Here is a 20,277-nt window from a genome sequence, read left to right as displayed (position 1 = left end):
AGCCAGTTGGGGTGGAGGGGGGTGGCCTCACGCCAGCGGAGCCGCAGCCCGCGGAGGCCACGCCCGGGAGCCGGGAGACACCTGCCCGGCCCCGCCGGCCGGGTGCGGGACGCGAACCCGCAGGGAGCGCGCGGCGGGCGGGGCGCCGGCGGGAGGAGGGGCCGGGCCCTGGAGCGCGCGGCCGGCCGCCGGGCCCCGCAAGTGCCGCGGCTGGAGCGAGCGCGGTGCGGGCGGAGGCGGCCTGGCTGCTCGGCTGTCAGCCGCCCCGAGAGCCGCCCGCCCGCCCGGCAGCTGTGCGGGGGAAGCGGGCACCGCGCGGGGCACCCAACCCGCCAACCCGCCAACCCGCCAACCCGCCAACCCGTCGGCGCTCAGCGCCTCGGCCCCGCAGCTGCCCTGCAGAACGCGCAACATCTGGGCGTGCAACATCTGGGCGTGCAACATCTGGGCGGCTGGCAGGTGGGCGACCCGTGAGTGTGAGAGAGAGAGAGAGAGAGAGAGAGAGTGTGTGTGTGTGTGTGTGTGTGTGTGTGTGTGTGTGTGTGTATGGGGAGGGGGGTCCTGGACACAGTCTCACTGCCTGGCCTTCCTGCTTGTGGACAGTCCCCGCCCTTCCACCTTGCTCTGACCCTTGGGAAGAAAGGTGTTACCTCATGAGTTTCCTCTTCTCTCCGCCTTTCTGAGTGAATGAAGATGTGTTTGTGAACGCAGAGTTCTTATGGCAAAGCTGTCAAGCTTGTGCTCTGAATGGCATGGAAAGGGAAGAACTTGGAGCTCTTGTGATCTGAAGAACGGTGGGAGGCTGACTCTTGAGGGGGTATTCTTGATGCAAATGAAAAATAAACCCTAGTGGTTGGAGGGAGACAGCAGAAGGGTTATGCAAACAGATTCTCTGGCTTTCAGTGTCCCAGGTTCAATCTCCAACACCACTATAAGCCAGAGCTGAGCAGTGTTCTGCAAAACAGCAACAACAACAACAACAAAACACCTAGTGAACAGGTAAAATCCTTCAAACATTAACGACGGGATCTTAGAAGCGAGGGAAAACTAATGGAGTCTTTTTTATCTTTTTAAAAATCTGTTCCTCTCCATCTTTTGTGGAAATAGGTGATCATAAAAGTATGAACCAGTGAATGCTGTCATCAAACTCCTTTTTTTTTTTTTTTTTTTAGGATCTGATTTATCTACTACTTAGGACATTTTTTGAAGTTAAGGACTTAAAGGGATAATAAATCTTTTATTATGACAAAGTGTAAATCAACAGTTGACTCTCTTTTTCCCCCCTCTGAATGTATTTACTGACTGACTATCACATACAGATCGGAAATAACATTATTTGGCATTCAGCTGGACATAACTAGACTGAATAATCTGGAAAAGACAGTAGCTTCTGTTTTTAATTTTCTTGTTTTCCATCAAATAGAAAAGACAAAAAGCCTGTAGGCCCAGCGTCTTATGTCAAAAAGTGAGATTTAAAATGATAACCCAGTTATTTTATTAGCTCCTTTCTTGCACTCCAAATAAAACAGTCACATTTTGCTCAAACACTATTGACAGGGTATTTATTTCCTCTTGAGGAATTACTTCTTGTTACAGTTTGCAAGGCCCTGTTTATACTTGGCTGAAAATTGCTTTCTTTGACTGTAATTTTCCACATTCCTTTTACCAGTAGCCCTCCAGCTTGTGAAAATATAGGTATCCATTTGTTATTAGCAGAGAATATCTGAACTTTTGTCAGTCTGGAAAAGAATCCACGACCAAAACAAGTGAAGAAATGAAAGGTCTAAAGAGGTAGGAAGTAAGACTGTGTAACTACTCCTTGTAATTAGTTTCTCAGATCCTTGCGTGTAAAAGTCGGAATGATAGTATACTTTATCTGCCCCAAAGTTTGTGAGAATTAGATGAAATAATTGTCAGAAAGTACTTAGTATAGTGCCCTAAAAGTCAGGAAATGTTCCTTTCTCTACATTAACAATCCCTTGTTTTTTCCTTTGTTACCCTTCTCTGTGCTAAAGATTCTTAGACCAAAATTGATTTCAGTATATCATTCTAGCTGAAATAGTGCAACAACTTTCTATCTTCAGATTTATCTAATATTTAATTAGCATTTGAAGTAAAACCTCTCATTCTGCCTCATACACATTTTTTTGTAAGCTTTATTCAAGGTAAGCTTTATTCAAGGTAAGCTTTATTCCTGGTTTTTTGTTTTGTTTTATACAGATATTTATTTTTAAAAAAATATTTATTTATTCCCTTTTGTCACCCTTTTTTATTGTTGTAGTTATTGTTGTTGTTATTGATGTTGTTGTTGTTGGATAGGACAGAGAGAAATGGAGAGAGGAGGGGAAGGCAGAGAGGGGGAGAGAAAGACAGACACCTGCAGACCTGCTTCATCGCCTGTGAAGCGACTCCCCTGCAGGTGGGGAGCCGGGGCTCCAACCGGGATCCTTATGCCAGTCCTTGGTCCTTGTGCCACCTGCACTTAGCCCGCTGCACTACCGCCCACTCCCATACAGACATTTCTTAATAGCATTTTCCCCTCTTGTAATACTGCAAGCCCCTCTCCAGTAGCCAGTTAGGTGTGTTTTAATCTTGTCTGTTGGCATTCACTGTGCTAATTTTATTTCCTGGCTGTGGATCCCCTGCACATTTCGTCAGTCTGTCCACCAGACAATCAGTCACTGATAATATATGGGACAGGTTAATAGAACCCTGTGGCAAGTAGACACAGTCTTGAATTTGGTGGTAGTGGGGGGTGGGGGAGGGAAGACTGGGGTCTAGTTGTGGATCCTGGCCCTGACATCCACTACTTTTATGATGCTGAGAAACTTAGTATCTACACCAGCAAGTCATACTTATCTTGCAGGATCCCTGCTGGAATCAGAGTCATGCACTGAAAGCACCACGTACAGGGTGGCTGGAAATCTAATTTGGGCCTTTAGCAGGTACTGCTGAGACAAAGTGGTCAGCTGAGCTCAGTTAACACTGCTCCTGTTTACCATATGCCTTAACTCTCGGCCAGCACTCTTCAGAAGGACATCATAACAAAAAATATCAGTCAAATGCTTTGCTAAAAATAAAAGTCTTGACTATTCCTCCATATATCACAAAAGTAAAGGACGGGGGCGGGGCGGTAGCGCAGCGGGTTAAACGCACATGGCACAAAGCGCAAGGACCTGCATAAGGATCCGGGTTCGAGCCCCCTGCTCCCCAGTTGCAGGGGGGGGTCGCTTCACAGGTGGTGAGGCAGATCCGCAGGTGTCTGTCTTTCTCTCCTCCTCTCTGTCTTCCCCTCCTCTCTCCATTTCTCTCTGTCCTATCCAACAACAATGACATCAATAACAACATTAATAACCACAACAATGGTAAAAAAAAAAACAGGGGCAATAAAGGGGGAAAAGATGGCCTCCAGGAGCAGTGGATTCATGGTGCAGGCATCGAGACCCAGCAATAACCCTGGAGGGGAAAAAAAGAATTAATTTTATTCCCTATAAGTTTAGAGTTGGGAAATCAAGGATAGATAGTGAGGCCGGATGGGTTTCAGATACAAGGAGTGTGTGAACTGATGTGACTATCTGGCAGAGCTCTTAAGTCAGAACCATTCAACCACCACGCTGGCTAAATGAGCACTGCCTCAGACAAGATGGTGAATCGCGTGCGGCCTTTGTTTCTGAGTGCATGGAGAGAGGTGAAACTAGGTGTGAAGTTGACTGTTTTATTCTCAGCATCTAACACAAGGTGAAATGCATGGTTATTTGGTAAATAGCCAACTTTTAATTAGCATTCAACGAGAGCCTTGATGTGGAAAACTGTTCTGTGCAAAATAGCAGAAAAAAAAAAAAAGAGGAAGAGAGAGCTGTTGCTTCTAAGGAATGTTTAGTCTTATGTGGGGAGATGGTATAAATTTATAAACTAGACTGCACGGAAGGTCGAGAATTTTAGAGTTTGGGCTTGAAGTCTGCAGGAGAGAGATGGGGCTTCCCTGAGCCTTGAACGATAGTCAAGATTTGGATTCAGCAGGGAAGAGCCGAAAAGGCTGGCAGTGGGCAGGTGAATGAGGGTTGTCTGGTAAGGTTTATTGCGCAGGAAAGTGTCCTCAGGTCTGAAGAGTTGCCTCAGGAGTCGTTCTCAAAGGGTAAATTTTGCCCTACTTTTGGAACGAGCTGAAGTGGGGTGGGGGTGGGGGGTTTGCAGAGACTAATTGCCTTCAGTTTACAAACAGTTCCCAGGACAATTGTAGCATTTTGGGGTGGTAAACTCTGCTTCCCATCACAAGCCCTAGTGATATGATGAACAACATAATACTCAGAAAAATGCCAGTTATAATATGGTTTGCTCAGTTAAAATGACTAAGATTTGGATTCTACTTTGAACCAAATTTGAACTAGAAATTAGAAACTAAAACTGAGGAGAAAAAAAAAAAAACGACTTGGAAACTCGGTTCATGCCTGAGTAAGGGTCAAGTCTCTCCCTTGGAGCAAGTTGTAGACCTACGTGATTGACAGACAGCCCACCCCTCCCAGGGGAAGGAAAGCTGTAATCACATCTTAGTGGAGTGATGCAAGGGCTGCAGTTCTAGGGTTGTTGCAGAGTACTTGGAGTCTGTCTTTCTTTTTCGGCCATCAGGATTATTGCTGGGACTCAGTGTCAGCACTGCTCCTGGTGGCCATTTTTTCCTGCAGACCTGTTTGACTACTTTTGATGGATCCGCCCTGTAGATGCAGATCCAGGGGGGGCTGGAACCCGGGTCCATGCGCTCGCTGGCCTTTGCGCTTAGCACTATGTGTGCTTAACTGGCTGCCCCACTGCTGGGCACCCAGAGCGTCTGTTTCTTATAGCTTGGACTTTTGTGTAATGGAAGGCGAGAATGGTTCACAACCCAGGAATGCTGACTCACGGAGAAACTGCAGGCGAGTATTAGAACCCTTGCTTTAGAGATAAGGAATTAGGGGTCATGGAAAAAGATGCGGGGGGGCTCCTTTATAGAAGCTGTTGTTTTCCCAACTTGTTCCGAACTCTTAAGTGATTGTTTGCTGTATGTAGTACATGTTTTTCTCTATAAATTCAGTGAGGTTCAAAGAAAAATACAGAACAAGATTGTAGGCACTCATTTTGAGTAGAAAGTCATTTCGTTTAATGAAAACTTTCAAGTTTCGTGTTTTATGATGAGTCTTTTTTTTTTTTTTTCTTTTTCTGTAACCTTGTTCAGGATTTTGGTTGAGCTACCAGTCTGTGCTCAGAGCACTGAGAAAAGCCTTGACAAAACTGAAGTTGACCAAGTCCTAACTCTAAAGAACCTTTGCCTTTTGCCTTCCTAACATACAGCTTTGAGATGGGTGAAAAGTTTGCTCCCTGGGGCACGCAGAGCCAAAGTGATAGTAGGCTAGAAGGTGCTTTTCAAGAATATTTACGTCAAAGATGATGAATATTCCATTATGAGGAGATCCAGGAGTTGACTGACTTTAGAGAGATTTTATCTTTATTTGTAAACTTGGCCTTTTGGATCCAGGGTCTCGAAGGCCATCAACCGTCTCTCCTCGCGGACACGTGCTTGGTTCTCATAGAATACTGCATCAACTTAATGCTGACTCAGAACTGATGGGCTCTTTAAAGATTTTTAGATTTGGTTTTGTGGATTTACTACTAAGAAACTGGGCTTAGTAAGCACCAAGTGTTAGTCTCTCTGTACACAAAATGGTTGAGTCTCACTTCAGCATTAAGTCTTAGTCTGAAGTCCCTAAAATGTCTTGCGTCAAATTAGCTTTTTAAAAACATCTTTCTAGTGATAAGTATAATTGCATTTGAAAAAAATTGTAGAAATGAAGGCTTCATGAAGACATTAAAATTGTTCAGTCTCCTCATCCAGAATCTGTTTTCTTATATTTATTTCTGCTCCTTTAAAAGCATATATTTTTATATAAGATTGTTCATGTCTGTTGTAATTTTATTTTTAAAAATTAATGAAATCAACTTGAAGATTTGAATAAGTCTTCCAGTGTGTGTCTATTTTTGTATTGTAGGAGGAGATAATGATATCTTGTTTGGTGTTATTTCTTTAATTATATTTCAGATTATATTGCCAAATATTTTTCAAATTTTATTAGTGATTTAATGATCAACAAAATTGAAAGATAACAGGGGTACAATTACACACTGCTCCCACCACCAGAGTTCTGTGTCCCATCCCCTCCATTGGAAGCTTCTCTATTCTTTATCCTTCTGGGAGAAAAACCTTTTTTGGGGGGTGCAGATGGTGGGAGTTCTGTCTTCTATAATTGCTTCTCCAGTGAACATGGATATTAGCAGGTGGATCTGTGCCCCCAGCCTGTTTCTGTTTCCCCTAGTGGGGTAGGGCTCTGGAAAGGTGAGGCTCCAGGCAGCGTTGGTGAGGTCGTCTACCTAGGGAAGTCCAGATGGAATCAGAGTAGCATTTAGAACTTGGTGGCTGAAATACAGTAAGCTGGAAAGCAGGACAAAATGGTTAATAAACAGGAACTGTACAGTAGGAATAGAACAGATGGCAGTAGGCACCTTAGGATGGAAGGGAGCTAGGAAGCCTATTTTAGGAATGTTCCTAGAGTCTATGTCTGCGTGAGCTATGCTTGAACTTGATAGCTAACATAGGGGTGGACTAGAAATACTGTTTGGAGGGAGCTGGGTGGTAATGCAGAGGATTAAGCCCACGTGGCACAAAGTGCAAGGACCGGCCTAAGGATCCTGGTTTGAACCCCCGGCTCCCCAACCTGCAAGGGGGTCACCTGACAAGTGGTGAAGCAGCTCTGCAGGTGTCTGTCTTTTTCTCCCCCTCTCTGTCTTATCCCTTCTCTCTCCGTTTCTCTCTGTCCTATCCAACAACAATGACATCAACAACAACAACAATAATAACTACAACAATAAAACAAGAGCAACAGAAGGGAATCAATAAATATTTAAAAAAATAGTTTGGAAAGATAGTGTCTTGAGTTGAGAGTAGAACTAGGAAGCAGGATTAGGGCAGAGACTTGCTTGTAGACTTGAAGAAGACATATAAATGCAATTAACTCATTTACCACAATGATCTAGCTCAGGACCCCTACCTGCTCGTATTTAGCACTGGGGCCTGTACAGCCTGTGAGTCCCTGTCAGACTGCACTCATGTTGGGACCAGTCTTCCCTGAGTGGCAGAGTAGGATGACCAAGCATCCCTTCAGAGTGGGGCCCTCCCTGCCATTACTATTTCATAGTGAGGACACGGTCCTGAAGAAACCCACACTCCCAAGGGGAGTGACCAGAGGTGATGGAGTGAGGGGTCTGTCAGCGGTCTAGGCTCACAGTGTTTATGGGGAAGTTCAAGGATTCTCTGTCTAGGGCCCCAGGTGATGGGGTGGCCTGACAGTGGCCAACACGGTTCTTCTCAGTTTTAAAAGTCTCTTATAAAAATGTATCTTATAAAAATTTGTCAGTAATTTCTTTTTTAAATATTTATTTATTGCCTTTTGTCGCCCTTGTTTTTATTGTTGTATTGATGTTGTTGTTGGATAGGACAGAGAGAAATGGAGAGAGGAGGGGAAGACAGGAGGAGAGAGAGACAGACACCTGCAGACCTGCTTCAACGCCTGTGAAGTGACTCCCCTGCAGGTGGGGAGCCGGGGGCTCGAACCGGGATCCTTATGCCGGTCCTTGCGCTTTGCGCCACCTGGGCTTAACCCGCTGCACTACCGCCCGACTCCACTGTCAGCAATTTCTTGAGGACTAACTCCTGACAATGAAATAGGTGGGCCAGGACTTTTCACTGATTAATGTTCATTGTTATCTTCCCGTTGGATCACTGTCAGCTAGGAGCATCTGTGTCTGAGGACGCCCACCACATTCCATCCATTCACTGATTTAGCTGAAGGGTGGATCTGTAAAATAAGTGGTTCCGGAATCAGGCAGCTTATTTTCATCAGCACAAGCCATGAAATCTGAAAGGGAGGCAGGCAGCGTGACACAGCAGCAAGAGGCTTGGAAACAGGTTCTAGAACACGCAGGGGCATTGTGCTCTCACCCCACGTCAGCAAGACCGCAGGCCTCTCCAGGCAGGACGCCCAGCCTGCTTCTGTGTACAGTTAGACACCAGTGCAGTTTGGACAATGAGGAAAAGTAACTCGTTTCTGCTGTGTAAAAGATAAGAAGCCCTTTTAAAAGGAAAAACGCATCTTATGAATGTGAGGTAGGAGTCTATGGAATAATTCGTTTGGCATGGAGGGATGATTGCATTGTGATGGTCAGGTTTGGATGATCTGGGGACTTTATTCTGCATTAATTCTGCTTTCGTCGGCTGATTCAAATGAGTATTTCTAGTTTTCGTGTCAGGATCTAAAGACTAGCCCTGTTTTCACACAGCAGAGACAGTGCGGACATTGCACCCGGCTCTTCCTCGCCACCCTACGCCCATTTGGCAATTGTTGCTTCAGGAGGCGGTTTCAGGACTTGACTGTGCTTCTTAATTCATGCATCAGTAGCACAAGTGTGTCATTTAGCTGGGCTGTGAAAAGACCAAAGACATAAATACAGACACATATATGTGTATATATCCATATATATTGTTATTACGATAAATTCTACTGAAGTTCAGTGGACATGGGGTGAATCCATACATATAATCAGAATAAAACCCAGCAGGTCTGAAGGACTTTTTGTTTTTTCCCACCTGGAGGGTCTGGTGGATGAGATACAGCCTTAACACCTGAGAGTTACCACTGGCTGTTACCTGCTCACATGCCTCTGTGAATGTCAGTAGTACTTGACTTCAATTCATTATACTCTTAAGGTAAAATAACCGAAACACGGAAATGCTTTGACGTTCATCAGCTTCCGGGACTGTCTGAGAGTGCGGTGAGAACTCACTCGCCGAGAATTTTGTTCTGAACTAGCTTCACACACCCTAACTTGGAAACTCATTTGACTTTTATGATGCCTACAGAGGGCTCTTTGCTTTGCCTTTACTTCATAATATTATTCAGAAATAACAAATGATCATCATGTAGTCTGTTTGTTACGTATAACAGTTATTAGCCAAATATAATAAAGCCTAGGGGTGCCTTCCCCGAGACACATGCATACATATCACAATTATATGGAAAGAAAAGAAGGGCCCTTGTTTCCCTCAGTGAAGCCTCATGGGCAAAGACTGCATCCTCTGGAGCTGTGTTCATAGATGGATCTACCAGCTACTCTGTCCTCTATTGGGTCTCTCCCAACAGAAGCAGCTGCACCTGCACCAATTTCTTTAACATTTCAGTTCATGTTGAGGTGTGGTTCTCTGTGCAGGGTGTGCTGCCATCTGACTGAGCCTGAACAGTGAGGTTTCACAGAACAGCTACACAGGATTTGGGTTTAGACAAACACCCTAGTCCCCCTGAAAGAAACTTAAAAACCTGTTCTAGGGAGCCAGGCGGTAGCGCAGCGGGTTAAGCACAGGTGGCACAAAGCGCAAGGACCGGTATAAGGATCCTGGTTCGAGCCCCCGGCTCCCCACCTGTAGGGGAGTCACCTCACAAGCGGTGAAACAGGTCTGCAGGTGTCTGTCTTTCTCTCCCCGTCTTCCCCTCCTCTCTCCATTTCTCTCTGTCATATCCAACAATGATGACATCAATATGACACCAAGAGCAACAAAGGGAATAAATATTTAAAAATTATTTTCTTAAAAGATCTGTACTAGCAGAGATGATTTATTACTCCCTACTTCCTGTCAAATTCTAAGCATTAAGCAAACTTCTAAGATATTTTGTTGAATAGGAACCTTAGCTGTAAGTTAATGCAAATTTCTAGTAAAAACCACAAGGTAATGACTACCTAGTACCTTTTAAAGTCAGTAGAAAATGTGATTTTTTTAAATTCATAGATATGGGCCCCGGGTCATATCAATGTGGTAAACAGTTAATTGTATTTATATATCTGCTTCAAGCTCAGGAGCTACTCTGCCTTGGTCCAGCTTTCTAGTCCTATTCTAGCTGAGCACTGAGAAGAGTAACAAGAGTCTCTGGGAAGGAACTATAACACAATTGGTCATTGTTGGCCAAAATAATTCTCAAAACTAGGATTGGGGCAAGTTATATAAATTACAGAGAGGGGAATGAATGACACTTTGAAATACAAGCTGTGGTTGTGGAAAGGGTTACTAGCTAAACTATATTCCATGAAGGGCCCGGGGTTAGAGAGGAAGCTCTCTGGACTAGTTCCTTTCGCAAGTGACCATGGTGAAGCTGTTCTGTTTCATCTGGTGGGGAGGAAGGAGATGAGGGCATCAGTGACGAACAGCTATGGGACAGCTGTCTGTATTCCTGACAGAAGCGTGCTGGCTAACCCTGCTGCGACCAGCAGGACAGAGATAGTCACGCTAAGAGCATGGAGTCTTACGAGTCTATTGATGATAATTATTTGTGGGAACATATCGGACCCTTTCCCTATTCCACGCTCCTCCCCCAGCCTTATTTACAAGTTTAGCAACAATACTACTAAGACAAAATATTCACATCCAGTTTTCAAACTTCTTTTTTAATGTCGTTATTTAAAATTAAAGCATTTCACACACTTCCACGGGCAGTGAGACATGGATAAAGCTCTCGAACGGGCAAGCACCAGTGGGTGGTGGGAGGCTTCTCGCCCTTTTTGTAGGCCCAGGAGAGCCTGGCCGCTGAGCCGCTGGGGCTGAGTCTAGGCCGCTGTTAAGAACCGAGCAGCAGGGCGGTCGTAGGTGGCTTAGAGCTCTGTGCTCTGCATGCTGCCTACTCACGTGAAAAGCTGGGGTTTGAGAATGATTCTTACAACTGGGCATGACTGGCTTAAGCAGGCAGCCCTCTGCAAAGATATATATATTCCCTCAGATCTATAGCTTCCAGTAAGTGCGCAGAGACGAGATGGCTTCACACGGCCTAATACTGGAAAATGTAGTGAACTGTGCAGATGCCAACAGTACTACCTGACAAGTTTTGACACTGTACATTTCCCCAGGGAATCAGTACTCAAGGCATTTGTCACCCAGAAAGATAATCACGCCCCTCTCCAGTATCCCTCCCATCACCACCCATCGAGATCCACTGTATGCTATATAATGGGGTCGGTGCCGCCCATTCCTGACACTCATGGAAGTGTGACCGTCTTCTGAGGTGGGCTCAGCATTTCTGAGGTTCACCCACCCTGCATGGATCAGTAGCTCGTGCTGTTTCATAGCCAAATAGTATTTCATGTCATATCGGTATGTCCATCTTTCTGGTCTGTTTCTCGTGGGGCATTTGGGCTGTTTCCAGCTTTGCTGTTATGAATAAAGTTGCTCTGCATTTAAAAGTTTGATTGGTAGTGGGAGAAGGCACATACTCACTACTGGGAGGACCCAGGTTTGAGGCCCCGGCCACTGTACGGGGTACCTGCACACAGAGAAGCTTCACAAGCTGTGAGTTCTCTTCCTCTCTCTAAAAAAAGGAGATGGCAGGAGTGGTGATGTCATGGAGGCACCAAAAAAAAAAAAAGCCTGTCCAGAAAAACATATCTGTGTTCCTCATGTATTTTAGATAAGCCTTTAGAATTTCGTTGGTTTTTGTCTCTTGTCTTGATAGTCTTACATAGCAGTTGCATATTTCGGTGACATTCAACCTTCATCAGTTAGTTCATGGCTTGTCTTTGGTGGTGTTCGCTGCAAAGTCACTGCCAAGCCCAAGAGGTCACGTAGATTTTAAGTTTTAGGCATTCACGGTTTTTTGTCTTACGTGCTAAAGGATAGTGAGCCCTGTTTTCACACAGCAGAGACAGTGCGGACATTGCACCGGCTCTTCCTCTCCACCCTACGCCCATTTGGCAATAGTTGCTTAAGGAAGCGGCTTCAGGACTTTACATTGGTGGCATTGTGAATCAGGTTTTTGTCCAACTAATTTTTTTCTTCCGACGACTTGGTCAGAAGTGAATCCTCATTAAAAAAAAAGTGAATCCTCCTTTTCTTTTTTAATATTTTTTTAAAATTTATTTATTTATTCCCTTTTGTTGCCCTTATTGTTTTATTGTTGTATATATTCTTGTTGTCGTCGTTGTTGGATAGGACAGAGAGAAATGGAGAGAGGAGGGGAAGACAGAGGGGGGAGAGAAAGACAGACACCTGCAGACCTGCTTCACCGCCTGGGAAGCGACTCCCCTGCAGGTGGGGAGCCGGGGTTCGAACCGGGATCCTTAGGCCGGTCCTTGCGCTTTGTGCCACGTGCGCTTAACCCGCTGCGCTACCGCCCGACTCCCTGTGAATCCTCCTTTTCGAGGCCAGATGATGGCACACCTGGTTAAGTGCACACACTGTCGTGTGCAAGGACACAGGTATAAGCCTCCAGTCCCCACCTGTAAGGGGGAAGCTTCACAGGAGGTGGAGCAGGGCTGCAGGTGGCAAGGTGGAGGGCTGAGCCCCGCCCCCGTCTTTGCCCTTGGTGACAGGTGTGCTTAACCAGGTGTGCCACCGCCCAGCCCCCAGAAGAAACATTTAAACATTTCTATATGAGTTCTCCATATTTCATAGAGATTAAATAATTCAGAAGAAAATGCCAGGGACTTTGCCTTGTTCTTCTCAAATAAATCTCTGCGGGAAGAAATGAGGACTTAGAAGACTGTTGTCGGGGGTCAGGCGGTAGCACAGCGGGTTAAGCCACGTGGCGCAAAGTGCAGGGACCGGCTTAAAGATCCCGGTTCGAGCCCCCGGTTCCCCACCTGCATGGCGTCACTTCACAGGCGATGAAGCAGGTCTGCAGGTGTCTGTCTTTCTCTCCCCCCCTCTGTCTTCCCCTCCTCTCTCCATTTCTCTCTGTCCTATCCAACAACAATGACAACAGTAACAAGTTACGTAAGCTGGCTGTCCAAAAAGGCCACCACTCTGCACAACTCTGATGTGGTCCGCCACTCAGAGGCCTGAGGGAGGAGCAAGTCTGAATGTACTTGCTTCTCATAGCAGTTGAGAGCAGGGCTCAGCCAAGGCTTTCCCATGAAGAGCCAGTGGTAACGGTCCTAGTCTCTGCCGACAGCAGCACTGTCACTACTCAGTTCTTCCAAGTCAGCGAGAAAGCAGACACGGAGACACGTAAGGACATGGTCGGGGCTCCGTCCTAGTAAATGATTTATACAAACAGGAAGCTGGAATGTGGCCCAAGGGTTAACTGATCATCTGCTAAACTGTGGTGTCCTTAAACCTCAGTCAAAAGGATCTTGGGTGGAAAAAAAAAAAGTTCCTGTTTTGTAATTTACCATTTTTGTTTGGGTAGGGAAAATAATGATTTCTAGGACAGCTGTTGTCACCTGGGTACGATCGCTCATGCTTTCACGATAGGTGTCTGTGCACTGGGCCTACTGCCAACCTAGCTTCTTGTACTCCACTGGGCCTTGGATCTAAAGTACCCAGAGTCACCTTCCTGGCCACTGTCTATTTAATCTGTTAATAAAACTACTGTTACCAGGGGCTGCGTGGTGGTGCACCTGGTTGAATGCTCATGTTTCAATGAGCAACGACTTGGGTTCAAGTCTCCAGTCCCCCCCTGCAGGAGGAAAGCTTTCTGAGGGGTGAAGCAAGGCTGCAGGTGTCTCTCTGTCTCTCTCCCTCTTTCTCACCATCTTCCCTCTCAATTTCTGGCTGTCTATCCAAATAAATAGATAATACAAAAAAAAAATTTAACAAAAAAACTTGTTATCTCACATTTCGTCCAAGTGACAGAGTGGTAAAAGATTATTTCTACAGACACGATCGTACTGTATCTTGCATTCTCTAACCTTAACGTGAAGCATCCCTTTCCTCTCTCTCTCGACAGATAAACATCACACGTGGCGAGCTGTGAAGGAGCGCTGACTTCTGCAGGGACCTGGAGAGGAAAGCACACGTCAGGATCGTGACGGCCAAAGATGCTACTCAAGTAATTTCTGCTGCTGCTTTTGACTCGAAGCTCTTCAGAAACATGGGATGCATGAAATCAAAGCAGACATTCCCGTTTGCGAACACGCTTGAGGCTGAGAAGAGGCAGGAGAGTAAGGAAAGCTTTATATCAGAAGAGAAAATTCTACCTGCGCCGCCTACTCCAGAGATTGTCCAAGAAGAAGTAGCAGCAGAACCCCCAGGGCCCAACGTTGTGGTCTGTGAGTTTGCAAACCGCCTGTCCCATGAGATCTTGACTGACGCCATCCAGCAGTGGGCAAGCAATAACCTCAAGTACCATGACATTCCCTACATTGAGAGCGAGGGCCTTGATGCTGCCAGCTGACTGTCTGGCCGGTGGTATAGTGGGTGCTCGTGCAAATACTGGAGACAAATGCAAACATTGGTATGAACACAATTGAAACTGTCTGAATGTGAAAAAAAAAAGTTCATGATAACAAGAGTATCGGAATACCTACAAAGAAATGTTCTAAGCAATTTTATAGTAACAGCAATTTCTGTTTGGTATTGGATTATGGTTTTTGGTTTTGTTTTTTTTTTTTTTTAAAGTCAGGGCTTAACATAAGTCATACCATTTCTTGAGTAATCACCAAAGAAATAAAGTGTTCCAAAGATTCTATATGGTTAAAGATAGCTCTTTAAAATAACTGTTTGCTAACACACATACACACAGGATTGTCTTGGGATGGTAATATAAGCCATAGTGGTTACTAATAATCTTATTTGTCAAAAGCTTTGCCAAGGGATATTTTCTTTAAAACAAGTGACCAAACACTACAAAATAAACAGAAGATATCTACCTTGGGCCCTGCCCTTAAATCATTCTTATCTTAAAAAAAAAAAAAAAAAAAAAATCTTGAACCTCAGGATCCTACCCACCCACAGCTGTTACTAGCATTTCTCTGACTCTGCACGAGTCAAGTTGACAGGTACAATTTATTTAAGTCCTAACAGGTTTGCCGCATTAAGTTAAGAAACCCAGTGATAGGACTGTGTGTGAGGACAGCAGCAGCCCTAGCTGGGGAGGCAGAAAGCAGGCGTGTGCCTTAAGCTTTCCTGCCCCATAACAGATGCAGAGACCAGGTAGGTCTCATTCCCAGTTTTTGCCTGGTGGGACAGTCAACATCCCTGGGGGACCGAAGTATGTGTGGAGACAGATCGTTACAGTCACATTACAGAAGATCTCGTGTTCCTCTAGGGACTCCACTGGAGGCTTTTTCAGCGCATTAAGCCCACAGAGCAGTTACAGCCAAACAACTTCCACAGATTCAGCTCCTCACTGAAGGGAGGACTTTTTATTGTTTACTATCACAACAGTACTGCTTAAACTAGTACTGCTTAAGGTTAATGATCAGCTTCCTCTGGGGAGAAAAAAGAAAATACAAGGGATCAGGAGGTAGCACGCTGGGCTGGGTTAAGCGCACAGTGCCAAGCGCAAGGATCCTGGTTCGAGTCCCCCGGCTCTCCACCTGCAGGGGGAGGTTGCTTCCCAAGCGGTGAAGCAGGTCTGCAGGTGTCTGTCTTTCTCTCCCCCTCTGACTTCCTCTCTCTGGGTTTCTCTTTATCCTATCCAACAGCAGCAGCAGCAACAACAAATGGGGAAGAAAAAAAGATGGCTATCAGGAGCAGTGGATTCGTAGTGCAGGCACCAAGCGCCAGAGATAACACTGGAGGCAAAAAAAAAAAAAAAAAAAGAAAAAGGCGTGATTGTAGGGAAAGTAGGTTGTCTCTAGAATGATCTTCTTACACATGTATATACTGAATACAGTTGGGGAAGGCAGCTGTTTAAGCTATAGAAAGATCCTGTTCGTATGATAAAGTAGAGCCTAGTTGTCGCCGTCTAAAGACAGGTTGGAAAAGACTTTGTGAACTTTTCAATGAGATAAACATACGTTCAGCCTTGGAAGCAGGCGGAAATACTACCTCCAGTTTTGACAATTATACTCTGAAACCCGTCACTTAAGAGTCAGTTCAATTCAGATGGACAAAAAAGAGCTATTTAAAGTGAGAAATGTCCATTAAAAACATTTTAATTGGGATTAATCATTTATAATATAGTTGTTACATTTTCTCAATTTTCTGCAAAACACCCCCCCATCCTCCTCCACCATCACCACCACGACCTGGAAGCCCTCACTCCCCCACCAGAAATGTGCATTTTTCAAGACACCGAATCAACTTTCATTCCACCTAGTGCCAGGATTCCTGTTATTCTGTACCTGCATGCTGCACACAGTGCAACTATCCCGCCTCTAGTCAAAAACCTGCAGTCCTGTGCTTAAACGAGGTGCTGGGAATAAGCCCGGGGCAGGGCCCTACACGTGTGTGACGCGCCCACTGCTACCTCCCCACCCCAGTTTCTATTCTCTCTTTCTGGAGAGGGAGAAAGGAGAGACTGCCAAGTACCGCTCCACCGTTCATGGGGTTCTGTGGGTGTTCTGCATACTGTTTCCGTGTGGTGCCAAGGATCAGACCCAGGGTCTCACAGGGGTTAGAAGCCTGGGTTCGACCAGCTAAGCTGTCTCCTGGGCCCAAGCTTAAAGTTGTAAATGATAAGAACAGCAGGCTTCCCAAAGGACCAAATACATTTCCAGCTCATCTTAGTCTTGGTGTGGCTATCTTACCACACACCAAGATATTGTGGCCTCAGCATCATGTGCGGTTTAGAAATGTAATTAGATATATTAAAATATGTATTCCGAGAACACAAACCATAGAAAGCAACCTGCTGTTGAATTTTTCAGCACAGAGAGGGATATAGACACCAGTGGGTTTAGGTTCTGTGGAGATATTCTAACATCAGGCTCCTTCTGTGTCCAGGAGTCTACCATATCAGTTTTGTAACTAGAAGGACAATCTCTGTGCGTGTAATCTCGATACTTAACAATAGACGTAGCTTTGTTGCCAAACAATGCCCCTCAGCCCCTGCATCATATTCCTAGAGGATAATAAAATTGTAACATAAGAAACTTACCTTGGAAATATTTGCTGTATTAACTGTTGAACCGCGGGTGAAGATCTATAAGGCATGATCAGTGAGAGAGTGACTGAGTGAATGACACAGTTAGGGACGGGCAGGGGAAATGGAAGAAACACAAGTCGGCCCTCTGTATCCGGAGGCTCCACACCCAGAGGCCACCCATCCCCTTTGGACTCAGTCAACTGGGGATGAGAGGTGTGCACTCGTCTGTCTTGGCTGATGTCTGTACTGGTTATGTCCTGACACTATTTTGCTCATTTTTTGCCCCTAAGCAGTAAGCTGTAACAGCCATTTCCATAGCATTTCCACCTGTATCAGCTCTTACAGCTAATCTGAAGACGATTTAAGATTTGCACAGGCTACATGCGTGGGATCGTTTGTACAAAGGGCACGTTCTCTGATAGGATGGCTAGGCTTCCCCCACATATTTAAACATGAACTTATATACTTTGATCATCTCAGTGAAATACTGGATTCATTTCATTTTGAAGGTCTTTCGTGAATGCTAAGAAGGCAGGACCGTCAGAGAGGAAAGGGGACATATAAAATAGAGGATTGGAGAATTTTAGCTCCTGGGAAGAAAATATTGGTTGCGACTGACATCATAAACATGGATGAAATAATAATAATAGCCAACTTATTTTTTATTTCTTTTTAGTAAACGCACTTTAAAGCAAAGGCGTGCAGGGAAGAGAGAGATCATAAGACACAGCATGAATGTCAGGTCCCATGAGAAGATGGTCTGCAAAAAACAACTTTTCAGTGTTTGAGACTAAAGGAGAGGACAAAATAGCAAGTTCCTTTCCTTTCTTTTTTCATTTTATTGGGAAGGATATAGAGAAATTGGGAGGGAAGAGGGCAGAAGAAAGAGGGGTGAGTGGGGAGAGAGAAAGACACCCGCAGACCTGCTTCACTACTTGTTAAGCACCCCCCTACCCCACCACAGGTGGGTCAAGTTCCTTTCTTTAGACAGGCCCCCTCCACCCCCGACACACACACATATCTTTCACCTCCAGAACATCCACTGTAGGCACAGATGAGAAGCTATCAGTGCAACCAAGAACCTGCAGGCAGCCACTATGGAAATCAGCTTAGCAGAGGAAACGTGTCTGTTACTCATCTACAGAGATTCACAGGCCACAGCACCTGATGCACTTCACTCCTCCTCTCTCAATTCACCGTCTCTCACTTTTCAGCTACTGGCCTTTAGTCCAGGAGTTCTCTATTTTCAGTTGCCTTACAGCTTCTTTGCAAACCACCTACGGCTGTTAGCACGTAAAGCACAATTTTGAAGGGATAAGAGCCACATGTGTAAAATCGCCTTATTAGTGTTAAAAACAGACACATGGACAAACTCGTATGTTACTTACCTCATTATCTCAATGACTGGTCTCTTGAGGAGGAGGACTATAATTTTACGATATATGGTTTTAAGAGATCAAAAGGTAGAGACACTTTATAAATGATGCAGAAGAAAAGTAATTTACAAGCAATGATAACAAATACAGTTTAATTCGTGATAATGCCTTTTCCTTTGTATCTGTGTGACCAACAGGACATGTCTTCCTCGGGGTCAGAAGCTTGAGTTGAAAGCATTTCCCGGATCTTAGTTTGTGAAATTCAAGTTTTGTCAGCAAATTCTCTTCCCCGTAAGACTTGGCTATGAAATGGTATATTTTTTCAAATACATTTGTGAGACACTTTTGTAACTGCACAATAAAAGCTTAGTTGCAGAAACTAGCTATACACGAGTCAAGTAATAACTTAAATTTTTTTTTCACACTGTGTACTTCCAATGTTTAGAAAGGGCTTAGTATTTCCCGCACTCTAACAAATACTAAGTGAATAAAAACTTATTTAAACAAATACTCTCTTGTATTATTCAGATCCAATCTGGGGCTTACACATAAAATGCAGGTATGTCCACTATATCAAGCCATCTTCACTGCAGATCCAAGTCTGATTTTTTTTTTTTAATCTTTCCTATAGAAGAGAAATGTACTATGAGAAGATTCAATAAAACTCCTTTTGAATCGCAATTTCCTTATGAGATGGGGGTGGTCCCTACCATACTGACGGAAGCTTCAGTGCTACGGCCTCTTCTTCTGGTAAACTTGGCACACAAAACTTGATAAACTGAAGGAAGCAGGTTGTCTCTAGTTCAGAAATAAGTTCACTGACTCCTCATTCTGTCAGATTAACAAAGACTACCGCCAAGAAGAAGTCAAGCTTTTCACTTTCACCATGGGCCGCATTTCCAGCTAGCTAGGCTAAGACAGTAGAGGACTCACATGAATGCCTCTTCCCTTTCCCTGAGATTTTTAATGTTATAAAGGAACACTTTGGCAGCCGTAACTTGGATGTGTCTTAAAACAGATTCAAAGAGAATTTTCTGTGAAGCATTTATTTACACAGTACCCAACAAATTTAAGGTTTTTATTATTTTTTTAAGCTACACATTTGTTTAACCAACATATAGACACAACCACCTTTGCTAAAACAAAGTCTCCATTAAAATTAGAAACACTAACTTGAGAATCTCTAAAAGCCTTCAAATTTTACCCAGCTTCTAAAAACAATGATTGGCAAACTTTATCTAAAAAGGGCCAGAGTGGCTACTGCAGACTCAGCATCATGGACGTTCTGTACTGTAACTACTCCAGTCAAAGCAACCACAGACAGACAGACACGTGTGTACCCGGAAGAGAGTTACAGCTCGTGTGCAATCAAGTTTTACTTATAGACACTATGATTGAATTTCATGTAATCTTCACATCATATCAGGTCTTTTAGAATTTTCTTCCCAACCATCTAAAAATGTAGAAAACATTTTTAGCTTGCAGGATATATATACTAAAAAAAAAAAAAAAAAGCCCCCAGCAATATAGATGTACTATCGAATGCCAGCTTCTGCTTCAAAATAATACCTTAAAATCCAGACACTTCAAAATTTCAAATCATTGCTTCCCAGAGATTTAAAATGATTATTCAGATCTTCATCGGTAACTTCTTTTAGATCTGCTGGTTTCCACTTTGGAGCGTGATCTTTATCTATTAAAACTATCAAGAAGAAGACAGGTGTTACCACTTTTGTTTCTGCTACTGCCTGATTTTTAATAACAGACCTCACAAATACAAACTCCCCTGCCCTATGCAGACTTGTCCAGCACTCTACCATGTCTTTCTAAATAGGTCCCCAAAGACTTTGGAAGGCTGTCAGTGTCATTAGGAGCATAATGATCTCAGGTGTAGCTGCTCTGACTTTTTTTTTTTTTTTTTAACCCTGGTTTGATTCAGTGGCTTAAGCCACAGAACTCTCTTTCCTTCAAGAAAAGTCAAAAGTGAAATTTCCTTCTCATCTACTGAAACAGCTGGTGAGGTTGAA

At 44.3% G+C, this 20,277-nt stretch overlaps 2 protein-coding genes and 1 long non-coding RNA gene across 8 annotated transcripts in view; 1 reads left to right on the top strand and 2 right to left on the bottom strand.

Moving 5' to 3' along the window:
• The window catches only part of C18H2orf88 (chromosome 18 C2orf88 homolog), a 53,804-nt gene extending 39,275 nt beyond the window's left edge, over window positions 1-14,529 (top strand). For 2 of the 4 annotated variants that reach the window (XM_060177579.1, XM_060177580.1), the window contains exon 2: window positions 13,791-14,529. In XM_060177579.1, the coding sequence (XP_060033562.1) occupies window positions 13,935-14,237 (303 nt within the window). In that variant the 5' untranslated portion in view covers window positions 13,791-13,934 and the 3' untranslated portion in view covers window positions 14,238-14,529. Of the gene's footprint in view, window positions 1-303; window positions 460-880; window positions 1,000-13,790 lie in introns of those variants that run through there. The other 2 variants (XM_060177578.1, XM_007529008.3) reach the window with 2 other exon arrangements.
• LOC132534232 (uncharacterized) lies at window positions 6,100-13,837 on the bottom strand. Its single transcript, XR_009545907.1, has 2 exons — window positions 13,753-13,837; window positions 6,100-6,460 (listed from the first exon to the last, which is right to left on the bottom strand). It is a non-coding gene; the product is annotated as an uncharacterized LOC132534232 (long non-coding RNA).
• Window positions 14,530-19,314: 4,785 nt separating the features above from the next.
• The window catches only part of HIBCH (3-hydroxyisobutyryl-CoA hydrolase), a 52,058-nt gene continuing 51,095 nt past the window's right edge, over window positions 19,315-20,277 (bottom strand). For 2 of the 3 annotated variants that reach the window (XM_016190772.2, XM_060177576.1), the window contains one exon: window positions 19,315-19,952. In XM_016190772.2, the coding sequence (XP_016046258.2) occupies window positions 19,837-19,952 (116 nt within the window). In that variant the 3' untranslated portion in view covers window positions 19,315-19,836. The remainder of the gene's footprint in view (window positions 19,953-20,277) is intronic. The other variant, XM_060177575.1, reaches the window with a different exon arrangement.

This window comes from Erinaceus europaeus, chromosome 18 (genome assembly GCF_950295315.1).
Source record: "Erinaceus europaeus chromosome 18, mEriEur2.1, whole genome shotgun sequence".
Lineage (NCBI taxonomy): Eukaryota > Metazoa > Chordata > Mammalia > Eulipotyphla > Erinaceidae > Erinaceus > Erinaceus europaeus.
The sequence above is the reverse complement of the archived record's forward strand: the minus strand, read 5'-3'. Positions and strand labels throughout refer to the sequence as shown.